General features: G+C 37.4%; 1 protein-coding gene across 1 annotated transcript in view; it reads left to right on the forward strand.

The window, feature by feature from the left end:
* Positions 1-685: 685 nt before the first annotated feature.
* Positions 686-13,919, forward strand: part of LOC129269765 (transmembrane protein 114-like) — a 71,790-nt gene continuing 58,556 nt past the window's right edge. The window contains exon 1 of the mRNA XM_054907262.2: positions 686-2,338. Within this exon, the coding sequence (XP_054763237.2) occupies positions 1,768-2,338 (571 nt within the window). The 5' untranslated portion in view covers positions 686-1,767. The remainder of the gene's footprint in view (positions 2,339-13,919) is intronic.

Genomic DNA, 13,919 nt, shown 5'->3' on the forward strand with positions numbered 1-13,919 from the left:
TCTCCCCCCCCCCCCCCGTCCGTCTTGATTTGGCATCTGACGCTAATATTGGAATCATTGTGAGGCGTGCAGACTCTTCCTTCCACTATCTTATGAACATTTGCAAACCCTGGATATGTCTATTTATAAAATGCATGATGAAGTCGACGGATTTGAAGCGATATCCTCACTACATACAGAATCTTTATCAAAGCATTTTATATAATCAAGCATAATATAGGCGTGGCGTGTCTGTTGTGGTCTTCAAAATGCATTTGAATTACGTAAGTCTTCCGCTAAGGGGATAAGTGGTGTGAGTGTAATTTTTTTGTAGTGCTTTTGATATCCTTGATGAATGCAATTACGACTACTCGGCAAACACGAGTAAGTATATGCATGGCGGGGGGTTGCCATCAGTAGTAGTGTGCTTCATCTTGAGAAATAAGTGTTTTTAAGAGAGATGAGAGGGAGAGAGAGAGAAAGGAGCAAAATGTGCGTACGGTCATCCAAGTTCGACACGCTATGTGTGTATTGTATTGTATACAAGCATCACCGGTACGAGATGGTACGGCATCGTCACTGGCAGGGGTAAGTGGAAATTAATGCGCTCCTGTCGCGCGAGTTCGCTGGCGAGCTTGCGCGGGTGCCGAGGTGCGAAAATGACGATAATTTGCCGCCAATTTGCTCAAAACTTGAATGAGTCGTCTGTCATCTCTGATAAACAGCGTGGGCAGGACAATCACCGTGTCAGTCTACTGCAGTACTCACCTGACGGCGCCGTAAGATTGGAGTTCACTCCAGACATCTATACCTCATGAATGAGCTTAGTGGGTTTTCGAGATAAAGTAAATGAGGGTTTCGTGATAGATTTGAAGAAATAAATATATGCCGATTTTTCTTTGAATTATCCTATCGATTAATGTTGTGTTGCGTTCACGTTTCTTCTTTATTGACTATCTTTCCATAGGATGAATAATTTTATTACTCGAGTGACGTGTGGTCGGCCTGTGTTTAGCAAAGTGTTAGTTTGCATTTGGATGCAACAGGTGTTTGTTTCGCACAAGGTGATCGCGTACAAACGTCTGTGTTTGTAGATTTCATGGCGACTTCATAAATCATTCTCGTGGACAAGTTTCACCGAGCCAGGTTACAAGCTAGAGAGTCCATCAAGCAAGCAAACAGTGTGTAATTGATCAAACCATCATCACATTAAGTCGAGGAGAGCGAGAAAGAGCTTGGCAGGCAGTCGGGGAAAAAGTTGCCTTGTGAAATCGACGAACAAGGTGACGTATCTGAAAGTAAAGGGAATGAAAGTGACAGTGGAATTGGAAGAAACATTGTATTGTCATTGAACATCTTTTTTTTTGTATTTACCGCGGCCAGATAAATGATAAGCTGCACGCAGTTTCGTAATGGTAATTTGTCTGATTAGATTTGTATTTCATTTTCCTTCCTTGGCGGATCAGTGGAGCGTGGATGCCTGTCATAAATTACACCAATTTTTATAATGGACATCTAATTTCGTGCATCTCTTTTCGGGGTTACAGCAGTGAGTGGATTCCGTTCAACTGTTGTGGCGTTGTTTCGTCTCGATTGAGAGTAATTAACTTCACCGCGGAATCAATAGGCTCGTGCGTGGAATCAGAGACTAAGAAGAGAGTGGATGAGAGAGGAGATCCAATCAATTGTTCCATTAGGGGATTAGTCGATCACTAACGTTTTTAGAAACAATTCCAATTTGGAATACATGCCTGACTGAACGCTGTGTGTATTGTGACGGTCGCCTCGATGTCAGCTCACGATCAGCGCCACGGTATTACCATCTCGCTCAGCAGTGTGGTAGGTTATCTGCGAAGGCTCCGCCGGAGTAGACGCTACAGGCGAGACGAAAAGGAGGCGGGAAGGCGACAAATGAACGGTCGTCTTGGCCGAACACGAGACAGCGAAGACCCCGTCCTAGAGCCGCAAGACATGCCGGAGAGCAGCGGCGGAACAGGTGGTGGTGGGACCGGCATCAATGGAAGTACCGCGGATGGATCCGGTCCAGGCACCAGCGGCAACAACAGCAACGGAAGCGGGGGCGGAGGTCGAGACAGGTGCCCGACCGCTATCAAACTCTTCGCCGCTAGATACTTCAAATTCTTGTGCGGCGCCGGCGTCCTCCTTGGAACGATTTCTTTTATTCTCAGTATAATTGCCATAGCAACGGACCAGTGGCTACAGGCTGAACTCATCTATGAAGTGCCTAATGTAAACGTGAATGATACTCGCGGAGGAAACAGTACAATCACCCGAGGTGAAAGAATATCAACGGGAATATGGAACTTATGCTTTGAGAAGTTCGAGGAAGGAGTTATAAGTAAGTACACAAATCGTGTTTTTATCTTTCCATTTGCAGATGTATTCCCTTCTTGCAATACAATTATCCGTGTAATAAAGGAGGACTCTCTCTCTATATATTTATACATGTACCATGCATACCGGGAACTCTTAATTTGAGATGGAACCACATGCACTTGTAAAGAAAAGAAATCTTGAAAGAAAACTGAATATTATTTTACTGAGACTTCCTGTACTTGAGCTATTGCCCGCTCGTGAACCAGATAGATAGATAAATGGATTTTATTAAAAAACATCACGTCTTGCAGTACAAAACTGAATTGAATATGAATTGCAAATAAAAGTAAGCATATCAGATATTGTTAAATATACAGGTAACATTTTAAGGCAAAAGGTCACTTTGGAGGCCATTCGAGTATCCAGGGACCCAAGAGGGGGGCCTGAACCTTGATATATTCATCCAAAAAGCACCGCGAAAATGGCCTAAAATAAACTTTAAATGAAATTATAATAATCCTATACTGCAAGTTATAATCAAAACTGAAGCATCCATTCAATAACTATCAAAATTCTCAATATGGTCAGTAAAGCAAACTACATTCAAATTCTAAAGCGTTGCTTCAAATAGAAGAATTTTAGGAGTACTTTTCTCCCCTCGGCACTGCTTGACAGCGCCCTCAAAAATACTAAATAGACCGGTTTACTAATGTAGTCAAATTTATGGATGTTTCTTCCCTCGGGGCCTAGTAATAAGTTATTCCATTAACCTGTACCTCACAATGGTATTTCAATACTTGGAATCCACATTGCATACATTAGTTGTTGCTATGTCGGGCAAACCTCGGGCAAGCTTTCCGGTTGTCAGGGGCAACCTTTGTTAAACTGGTATGCACAAAATTTGAATATGTTAGTAAACTGGTCTATTGACTAAGAATTATTGATTACACAATGGATTACACAATGGTCAAGAAATGTAACAGTGTTTAAGTCTTGACATACTTAGAGTAGTGGAAATCATTCTCAAGTGTTTGCATGGGGTATAATGATCCGGAATGGAGGGGGGGGGGCAGAATACGCTCTCTCAGGAGGTCAAACGACCACTTTTGAATTTAAACAACAATCAATATTATGCTTAAAAAATGTAAATCACTCGAAAAAGATTAAATGGGTAGGCCTATACATTCTTAATTTCAATGATTTGAAATAAATTCAGGTCCGCTGTGGATAGTGACCGGCTGAACATTTTGTCATATTTCTAATCGTATAAGGATTAACTTTTAAATCTAAATATATTTGAATTCAAAACATTTTAGCTTTAAATTCAAATCTGCAGGGATTGAATTTAAATCTAAGGTTCGGCTGGTAACTATTCACAGCCGACCATGATTTTTCTAAAATCCTTGAAATTAAGAATGAAATAATGTAATTATGTTGAAACTTTTTTGGGGAATGGATTTCCATTCTTAAAAAGTTGAACGAGTGAATCTACCCACTCAAAAAAGTTGAAAGAGTGATACTGCCCTGAAATATTTGTGAATATTTGTTAAAGTAAATTCCACTGTTATTTAAGGAAACTTACATTTAAATACATTGTTCAACCACTTTTTCTATATATTACACAATAATCTGCGCAATATTTTTATTCGGAGTTGATAGTTATGCTCAGTATAATGTCTTGATCCACGCACATTATCGCAGCTCCGTTTCAACTCCGCCATTGACAGGGGAAAATGAATACAGTAATAATGGCCTTCGGATGATCATTTCCAATGCCATACACGTTAATATGGCTGACTGTCCCCCACCAAGAATTTTGTAATGTAATCATCTCTTAATTTACTCGTGATGCTGGACTCAGTACTAAATCATGCAATCCACTTAACGGTGGGAATGTTGGGGAAAGGTATCAATTATAAAGTCATGATCATTTTCGACGATGAAATAAAGAGAGAGAGAGAGAGAGACGGGGGGAGAGGGAAATTGAGAAAGAGGGGGAGGGAGGGGGAGCGAGGCGGGGGTGGGGCTTGTATTTTGAAATTAAAAAAAAAACACGGCATGGAATTGAATATAAAACGAAATCCAAAGCTTGAGAGGAGAGAGGGAAGGGGAGAGAGTAGGTAGATGAAACAATGTATTATTTTTAGAAAGAAAATAAGAGGAAATAGACATACAGATGATAGATTTTGGTGATGTTAATAAAATGGACAAAGAGAAAAGGTTGATGCATGAATGTTTATGTGATAATTCATTTAAAGGTATTGCTTAACTTTGTGAGCAGCCGATTTAAAAAATTCTCAAACCAAGATGAAACATGTGTACAAGTGCATGTATTAGAACTAATAAACCCTGAAAACAACCACTATTGAGAATGAAAAGCTAAACCTACAAGGCAAACCCCGATTTTGTAAATAGGCGTCTTATAGACGCCTAAATAGTACACATAAGTGTATGGGATGAAATTAAGATGGTGTTTCCGGTCACTTTATATTTCAATTTTTGAAGCACTAAATAATTATTTTCGAACGCAATTTTTTCTGGGCTTCATTTTTGTAACATATCACAGACACAGGTGACAAGTGTGACCTTCTAGCTCAGATTTTTTAAAAGTGAAACCAATGTTATCCAATCACTTTTATTCTTGATGAAGCGCATAGCCGGAACTCGGTCCAAGATTGTTCTCCCAAAGTATCTTTTTTTTACCTGAGCAAAACATATATCCTTTTTCACTCTCGTTCTCATAATAACGCCAGAATCACGTTCTCTTCTTTGTGTGATAAAAAATTAATCCAATCGCATCGGTTTTCCCCTTTTTATGATGATTATTGATTACATTTCGGAAAGGCTTTAAATTGCAAGAGCCTTTGTGTCTGTATGTGTGGCCGTTAAGTATAAAATGTTATCATATCCAATTTCGAATAAATATATATATGCATGTTTATATATATAATATATATATATATATATATATGTGAAATCATATATGTACAACAGCTTTGGCAACTCTTTTATTTAAATATTTTGTGAAAGAAATGGATGAAGAGAACAATGGTATAGCGTAGCTTAAATCAATGTTCCCCAGAGCTATCTGCCCTTTGGAAAAATAGGTGATGCCGAAAAATGTCTCTGCTGGGAATCTAACCCGGGCCCCCAGCTTTGAACGCCGGTGCCTTAACCACTAGACCACAGAGACGGGTTAGTGGCTAGGGCGACCCCGATCCGATTGACCGTCAGATAGACAGATTTTCGACACCATACCAATTATGATTTCCTTTGTCGGGTGTAGGTGGGTTTTGAACAATGACAAGCCGACAGGCGGCTTATAATATAACACCACCAGGTTGTCAGGGGGATATGTATCAGATGTATAATTATAGCATTTTACATTCATTTCACGATGCAATACGGAAGGAGAAAAGATCGCTATGAATATTGCATTTTGGGGTGAGATGGAATTTGAATTGTATTCATTCTGTATGAAAGAATCGGCCTACTACTAGATTGTATATCAATGGAAGCGGGCTACATATTCAATTATCGCTGTTAGTTTGTTTATGTGTGGTTTTGTTGGTATAGCAGGCGTTTCAGGCTGTCAAAAACAAACTTGGGCAAGTCCTAAGCTCTGAGGTTTGCATGGTTTGGTAACACTGCAGGGAGGCGATCATCCATGCGATTTTTATTTATTTTTTATTTATTTATTTATTGGTATCTAGATTTAAAAAAATACCAGCAGTACATTGTGAAAGGATCAATTTACACAAAAAAAATCATGAAGTACAATACAATAAAGCAGTAAAGATCATGAACGAAAACGTAATTACAGTATTCTATATCAAAACTTACTTTTCACTGGTAATTTTGCTCTCACTGAGCTACGCAGGTTTAGGGATTTGAGTTTGTCAGTGAAAATCGCTGACTGTTATTTTGTTTCACGAAAGCCCCTCCCTCTTTCTTTTGATAGGTATTTCTTCATCAGTCTGTAATTTATTGTGCAATCTAAAAAATTGGAATGTTAAATCAACAATTGAAAGGTTGCTGGGTGAGTGACAACCTTTCCAAATGCTATGTCTAACCTTGCATAAAGCCGAATCCAACAATTTAAGAGTTAGGTTGAACCATTAAGTGGTAATGCAACATTTAGATCAGGTTCTATACACTTGTATAAGCAACAGACCTGCCTTACCAGGTACTTTATAAAAATACATGGATAATGGATAGTTTCTTGTTAAAACGAAAAAAAAAAGCTTTTCATTAGAAAAAAGGAATCTAATCATTTTTTAGAATTACTGAGACATTCTCTTTAATAAAAATAAATAAATATGCTTCTTTGAGTTGAACAGAATGCTTTTAGAGCAAGATTAATACGCATTCATTTATTCGACGATCTTTTCAAGAATTTTGTTCACTCCTCCGTATCAACGCCCTTTACATGACTCCCTATACATCATGATTCAGCACTATTATGCATCAGTTATGAAAGTCTTCTGTCAAAATCTTACCGATGTCTATTACTATGTTTAGGTCGCTCCATCTTCGCGGAAAATGTAAAAGCGTACGTCATTCTTTCTTACTTTTATTGAATATGATTTTGAAGTTCAAGGTGTTGAAATGTAAACAACTATCAATCATTTGCTCGATAGATTCACACTTTTTTATGATTATCTCGGATTAAAAGTCTAGACGGAGGCTTTTGACCACGCGCAGAAAGCTTACCCACTGTCATATGTGATTCTATTACGTCACCGATCACTCTTACTATGTTATGCCTGTCTGCTTGTCTGCATGTAGATTAGGTCACCTTGAGACATAGTCGGCGGTAGTATATACACAACATAAACTGTGGTGTTATACGGTGTACATAGATGACCACACCAGTTATTTTACTCTGGTGTTAATTTGACCGTGTTAGTTTAACTTCTATAGGTGTTATTACAACACCTTTGGTTGTTACATTTACACTCTTTGGTGTTATAATCAATCTCTAGAGTGTAATGTTAACACCTCATGGTGTGGTCCTCTATTAACCCCAACTGGTGTCAGTTTTAACACCACAGTTTTCACAGTGTATTGGGGCAAGACCGGACCTATGCACGTCCATGGAAATAATGCAGAGTATTTTGACGAGAAGTTTACAAAGTAGACATAAGTTGTTTCTCTTTTTGACGAAATACTATTTTGTTTTTATTTATCTGCTTATATTCCTTGAATTGTATATTTGTTTTGTAATATTTTGTACTTCTTGTTTTGAACAAAATATTGGCGAATACTAGTGACGTTCTAATAAATTCAATTCAATTCAAAAAGTAAAATCATGGATGATAGATCAAAATAAGGTGTTAGTTGATTATTGACTGCATGGTGCGTCACCGAGAGAGAGGGGGGGGGTGAAAAGAAAGTGGATTAGAAAAACAGGTATAGGCCTAACAGATATATACAGATTTAGGTAGGTAAATCGATAGATGGTTCCAAGACATTATTCTAGTCTGCCGGCAATTGCTGTGCTTTGAAATCCACACACTAATTGAATTCAAAGAATAACTTCCGTCCTGAATTTAAAACTATACCCTACCCCAAAACCAACCCTAAACCTGAAACCCTATTGCAACCCTCACCTTAAAACCTACATCTAAGCCAAAATAAAGCCCGTAGCAAGTGTGGTAGGAACAAGTGTCGTGTCACTAAATAGGTTGATAGATAAATAGTTAAATAGATAGATAGGTAGGGGTGTGAGAGATGTATAAATGCACTTTAAAAATGTAACTTGCTAAATTCAGCACTTTAGAAGCTCTGAGAGTACACCTCTGGATCCTTAATTTTACTTCTTGTGCTAAAAACAACACCTGATGTGTCGCAGTGATCCGTAATGGTGCTGTGTACCAGCAGCAAATAGGCTACTGGAAAAGTGTTTTAAGTTAATATAGCACTTTATTTTTCCGAGTGTATAATAGATGGGTGTAAAATAGGAACAAATAAATGAATACGAAGAGAGACTCAGAGGCATGATGTTACCGTGAGTTTAAACTTAAAGTCCACCCCAACAAAACTTGATTTGAGGAAAAAGAGAAAAATCCAACATAATACTGACAATTTTATCAAAATCGGATGTAAAATAAGAAAGTCATGACATTTTAAAGATTCGTTTATTTTCACAAAACAATTATATGCACAACTCAGTGACATGCAAATGAGACAGTCGATGATTTCCCTCACTCACTATTTCTTTTTTTTTTATTGTTAGAATTATGAAATATTTAATTTCTTACAGATTTGACAATAAGGACCAACTTGACTGAACCATATAGTATTGAAATAATGCTAATTCCACATGTTCAGGGAGGAATTTATCTCTGTTTCACTTTAAAATGAGGAGAAAATTAGAATATTTCATAGTTCATATAACAAAATACAAAATATAACAAAATAGTGAGTGCATGACGTCATCAGCATCCTCATTTGCATACCGACCATACCTGTTATGTGAAATTAAGCGATATTTTTAAATATCTTAACTTTCTTATTTTACATCCGATTTGGATGAAATTTTCAGTGTTATGCTCGTTGGATTGTTCTTATTTTATTCTAATCAAGTTTTTGTTGGGGTGGACCTGTCCCTTAAGAATCGGTGTATACCGGTAGATGAATTAAGAGAAAGAGAGAAAGCATGAAATCACACGAATATATACGTATATAGAGTGGAGACAGAGAGACGTGGGAGAGGAATGGAATACAGAGAGATGACATTACGAGGTTAGCACTAATGGAATTAAAAATTGTGATTCAGCAACCGCTTGTCGCACTCCAGATTATTTCATGTTATTTTTGCAAACAGTCAATGTCGGGAGGGCACTTATGATAACATACTTAAAGGGAATACTGGAACATAACTTGCGATTTTGATATTTATTCGGATACCGGATGGTCATTTAATAGTGACCTATCTCTACAAAATGTCTTGATTTGTATGTCATACTTGATCTTCTTTCTTTTATCATTGTCTATATGTTTGTTGTAGTTCATTTGTTATATTTTATTGTCAGTCATTTTTGTCATATTTCTTACTGATTGCGATTATACATTATTGTGTAATCCGATTCCTATTGGCCTTACCTCTTAAAGGTACTTAATCCATGGCTTATTTTATTCCCTGTATTGTAATTACGTGATATCAACCGTTTCATTCATACCAAGTTCGTTTCATCAGTTCGCGCCATTTCACTGCTTCCGCGTTGCTATGGTGATATCACAAACGCCTTGTTTTGCGACACTGCAGTCGAGGAAGTACTATTATCAATTATGAACGGATTCCAAACTGGGGGTAATACAGCAGCTTTACCAAGGAAGGATATATTTTCACTGTTTCTGAGGAAGAAAAAAAAATGACGACGCCCATAATCTAGTGTAAAAAGAAGATGAAGAGAACAATTAGATTTGTAAAGTAAGTTTTTTAATGTACTCTCTAAACAAGCTAGTTTAAAATGACAGGCTCCGCTGGATACAACACTTATTTCAGTCACATTTAATTATTTTCTGGTCAAATTGGACAAAAAAAAATCGTTTCTGACTAGAATAAATTAAGAAATATGACTAGAAATATCAGTTGCACCTACCTGACTACATAATCTAGTCACTTTGACTAATCTGTCATTTTAAAGAGCATGATCTAGAGTAGATGTGAACATCTGCCTGTATTTTTACCAACCTGTTTGAACTTTATATTATTTCGATTATTTAGTATTTGTAGGTAATTTATGAATATGATGCACAATATGCCGTAGGCCTACCATGCCTACTGCTACATTTTGACACGTTGCCCATGGCTGTACGCATCGGTTGGCAGGGGTAAATTGCCCCCATAAATTTTGAAAACCTACATTTTTTTTACTGAAAATTTTCACGAAATTCACCAAAAATATACACGAAATCAATAAGTTGCTTTTGAGGTTTTTTAGTTTACGCGTCCTGCCCCCCCCCCCCGCCCCCCAAAAAATCTGCGTAGGGCCATGCACACCCCCTCCCCCGATACAAACACACATACGAGGGTATTAGTAATGCATATATAAATAATTTTCATTATACAAAATTAAACAAAGAGTTCTGTTCTGCGCAGGCGCATAACGATATTGTTGCCAAATAGTTCACAGTAAATACAGATGATGATGCTCATGCGCATAATATACTACTCAAACTCCGACGACTTCGTGTACAACTAATACTGCTGCTACTTCTTTTTCTACTACTTCAACTACTACTACACTGCAAAAATTCCGATGTTAATTTAACACCACCCTGGTATTGTTTGTTTGTATTTATTTCCATATAAAAAAAATATTATATAAATATACATGCTCAATACAACATAACATACATATCATAATGGAGGATGGCCCATTTCAGCGGTATTAATAAAATACCACTGTTCTTCCATGGGGTCCTTTAAAACATAAATATCTATGATTTATATCGGTCCACACCAGAGAAGCGTTGAAACAACATCAGTTAAGAATCAAACCGATATTGGTCTAACACTAATTGGTGTTAGCCTAACGCCAAACCGGTGTTGTTTTAACACCTCTCTGGTGTGGACCGATATACACTGTAAAAACACTGTTTGAAATTTTAAGCACGTTGTTTAAGCCCGTCACTCTTACAACTATTGTTTAAACTTTTTAAACAATTACAAAAAAAATTAAACAACTTGTTGTTAGAGTGACAGGCTTAAACAATGTGCTTTTCTTTACTGTGTAGATATAGATACCAGGCTGGTGTTAAATTAACACCGGCGTTTTTGCAGTGTACTACTACTACTCTTAACATGCTTAATACTACTACTATTGGTAGAATTAGTATCATTACTACTTCTACTACTACCATGACTACTGTACTATGATAAGATCACTGAAAACACCCAACTAATATTAACGACCCGCTCTGTATTGGATAGAAATTGTGTTAATGATAGCATGTCGTGCAGTAAGAAGCCCTATAATGATTTGTCTTTGGAATTGTTTTCTTTTTTTAATGGCAGAAAGAAGCTGCTGAAAACTGCTTATGTAATACAAGAGAGCCAATGGAGTAAATTAGAGAGTCAAAAGGGGCCTAAGCTTTTTTTAATCAAATATTTAAGAACTTGAGAATATCGCCCTTTCTGGCTGTTGCGGGAGTATCTCCATGGTCACCGCTGGTCTCACTCTTCTACTTAAGTGTTAGAATTATGACGTGAGCAGGAAATAAACCTTTAAAAAATCAATCCTTATTATTTGCATGTTTGTTTATTCACTTTTGAGAGAAATAATTCCCTATAGGACAAGAGGTTAATCTATCTAGCAATCAATAAGTTTTTTCCCCTGCGGTTGAAAAAAAATGTGAATGATAGCATAAAGATATGCAACTGTGTAAAGCTATTTTTTAAGATTACAACTGATACATGACAAGCTGTTAAAATGCTAAACATAAAGTAGAGGAATATAAAAATAAACGAAAAAGATCAAATGACACTTTAATACGGGTATTAACTTTCCTGTGTTTTTGTATTCTTTTAAAGGGAGATAACATTAAAAAAAAATTCTCTTTGGTTATCCAGAATGGGGGACAGAAGAAAACAAAGAAAAAAAGGGGAAAATAAAAGTGAAAATGAGAGAGACTCGAGGGTAATTATCTAGAATTGACATTCGAAGATGAAGCGGGGAGTGGGGGGGGGGGGGTTAAAATCAATGCTACATGCACATCAAAGAAAAGGACCTCAAACCGACCGGTAATATGACATTCGATATAACTTTGATCAGTCCGGAGTCGGTTTCGTTGGTGTGACTGCATGTAGCATATCTTGAAGACAAATGAAATACATTGCCCGAGGTATACTGAATTGGAACAAAGAATATGAAGTCAGAAACACTATTGCTGCAGTCCAAACAATGACAAGGTCAGTGCGCCCCGTGCGCGGTCAGAGCAGTGCCTCACCGGCGGGCAGACGATAGCATTACTTGCTAGTGTATCGTGATATTGTGTTCCCGCCAAAATCCATGTAAGACGAGATTCTCAGCCATGTAGCACAAGAGTTTCGTGGTGTATTTTCGTTCTTGTTGTGCTTATGCTCAGTCGCACCATGAAACCGACACATGGCCGGCCAAGGCTATTACATTCTTTCCAATGACATACCATCGGTCGGTTTGGAGTCGTCACCGTTGATGTAACTGGAGCATAACTTTCTCATCAAGCGCCAAATTGATTCTCAGAAATCTCGGAACTTCAAGTTTGATAGACATCTACGACGATGTTGTGCATTGTTGTGAAATTCAGGATATTTTGGACGGTAAATTTCAAGACTTCCTCGTCTTGTCTCAACTGATTCAATGTTCACATGTGATTAGACGAAATGCCAGCTTTATTTTTATGGAAAATTAGACGATTTTCCTTTTGTTACAAACGATGACATGCGTCGTATGTATATGGTGAACTGCAGTAATAATGATAAACATCATTTTAAGGAAATCCAATAAGTATATAGCATAAAAATAATCCCACAAAATACAGTGAACTTACAGGGATCAAGAGAAAAGTGTATGACGTGTAAACGTGTGAAGTTTGTTGGAAGACTTTACATGAATTCTGAAGAAAAATATAATGAAGTTTTAATACATATCCTCAAGAATGTAAGAGCTACCTCCTCCTTAATTATGTGTAAAGAAGTCATTTAAAAATATGAATTGAGATGCACACAGGGTTTTAAATCAACAGGTTTCAAATTGTACTTTGGAGTCTTGGGTCCATTTATTTTTTTCTTCTTTCATTTCATTACAGTAAAGAACCTGTAGTTAACATTTTAGATTCATACTCAAATGGCTTAAGCCTTGGAAATAGAAGAACTTTTCGTTTTGCAACTCTTTATTTAAAAAAAGGGGAAAATTACACAATAAACGCGTAATTAACATATTCCCTGACAGACTAGGCCGACATCGAGTGGTGGACGAGGCGAATGTTGAAAGAGAAAGAGAGAGAGAAAGGTAGATAGAGAGTGTGAGTGAGTGAGTGAATGAGGGGAGTGTGCGTGTGTGTGTGTGAGAGAGAGAGAGAGTGAGAAGGAGACTGTTAAGTATTATACTATGCCCACTGGTATTTAATCTTCTGTCAATTAGCCCAGCCCTCGTGGAAAATAATTCCATCTATTAGCTGATCCCGTATTGCGAGTGCTAAGTTGGCTACATGCTCGGTGTATTTGCTAATGGTGTGTTCCTTTTCGTTATGGATGGCGTAAAAAGCTCTTTAGGGGGTGGGAACAATTTTGCCGCCTCCGAGTGCTATATTATTTGATCACATATTCCATTACCAATGTCATACCAGGGGCCCGTCTTACATAGAGTTGCGATTGATCCGATCAATCGCAACTATGGAAAGCCACCAAAGTCAACATGAGAAATGCATGTTTCTTCCAAAAAAAATCTAGATATGAATGTATATTCATAAAGTCATTGATTTCTTGACAATTTGGTGTGTTTTCCTTTGTTTACAAAGGGCATTTTGCAAATTTCCTGTAGAAGAAAATGTGACACTGATTGGATCAATCGTAACTCTTTGTAAGACGGGGCCCAAGTGGGTGTTTCATACAG

The sequence above is a fragment of the Lytechinus pictus genome, chromosome 10, assembly GCF_037042905.1.
Source record: "Lytechinus pictus isolate F3 Inbred chromosome 10, Lp3.0, whole genome shotgun sequence".
NCBI classification, from domain to species: Eukaryota; Metazoa; Echinodermata; class Echinoidea; order Temnopleuroida; family Toxopneustidae; genus Lytechinus; species Lytechinus pictus.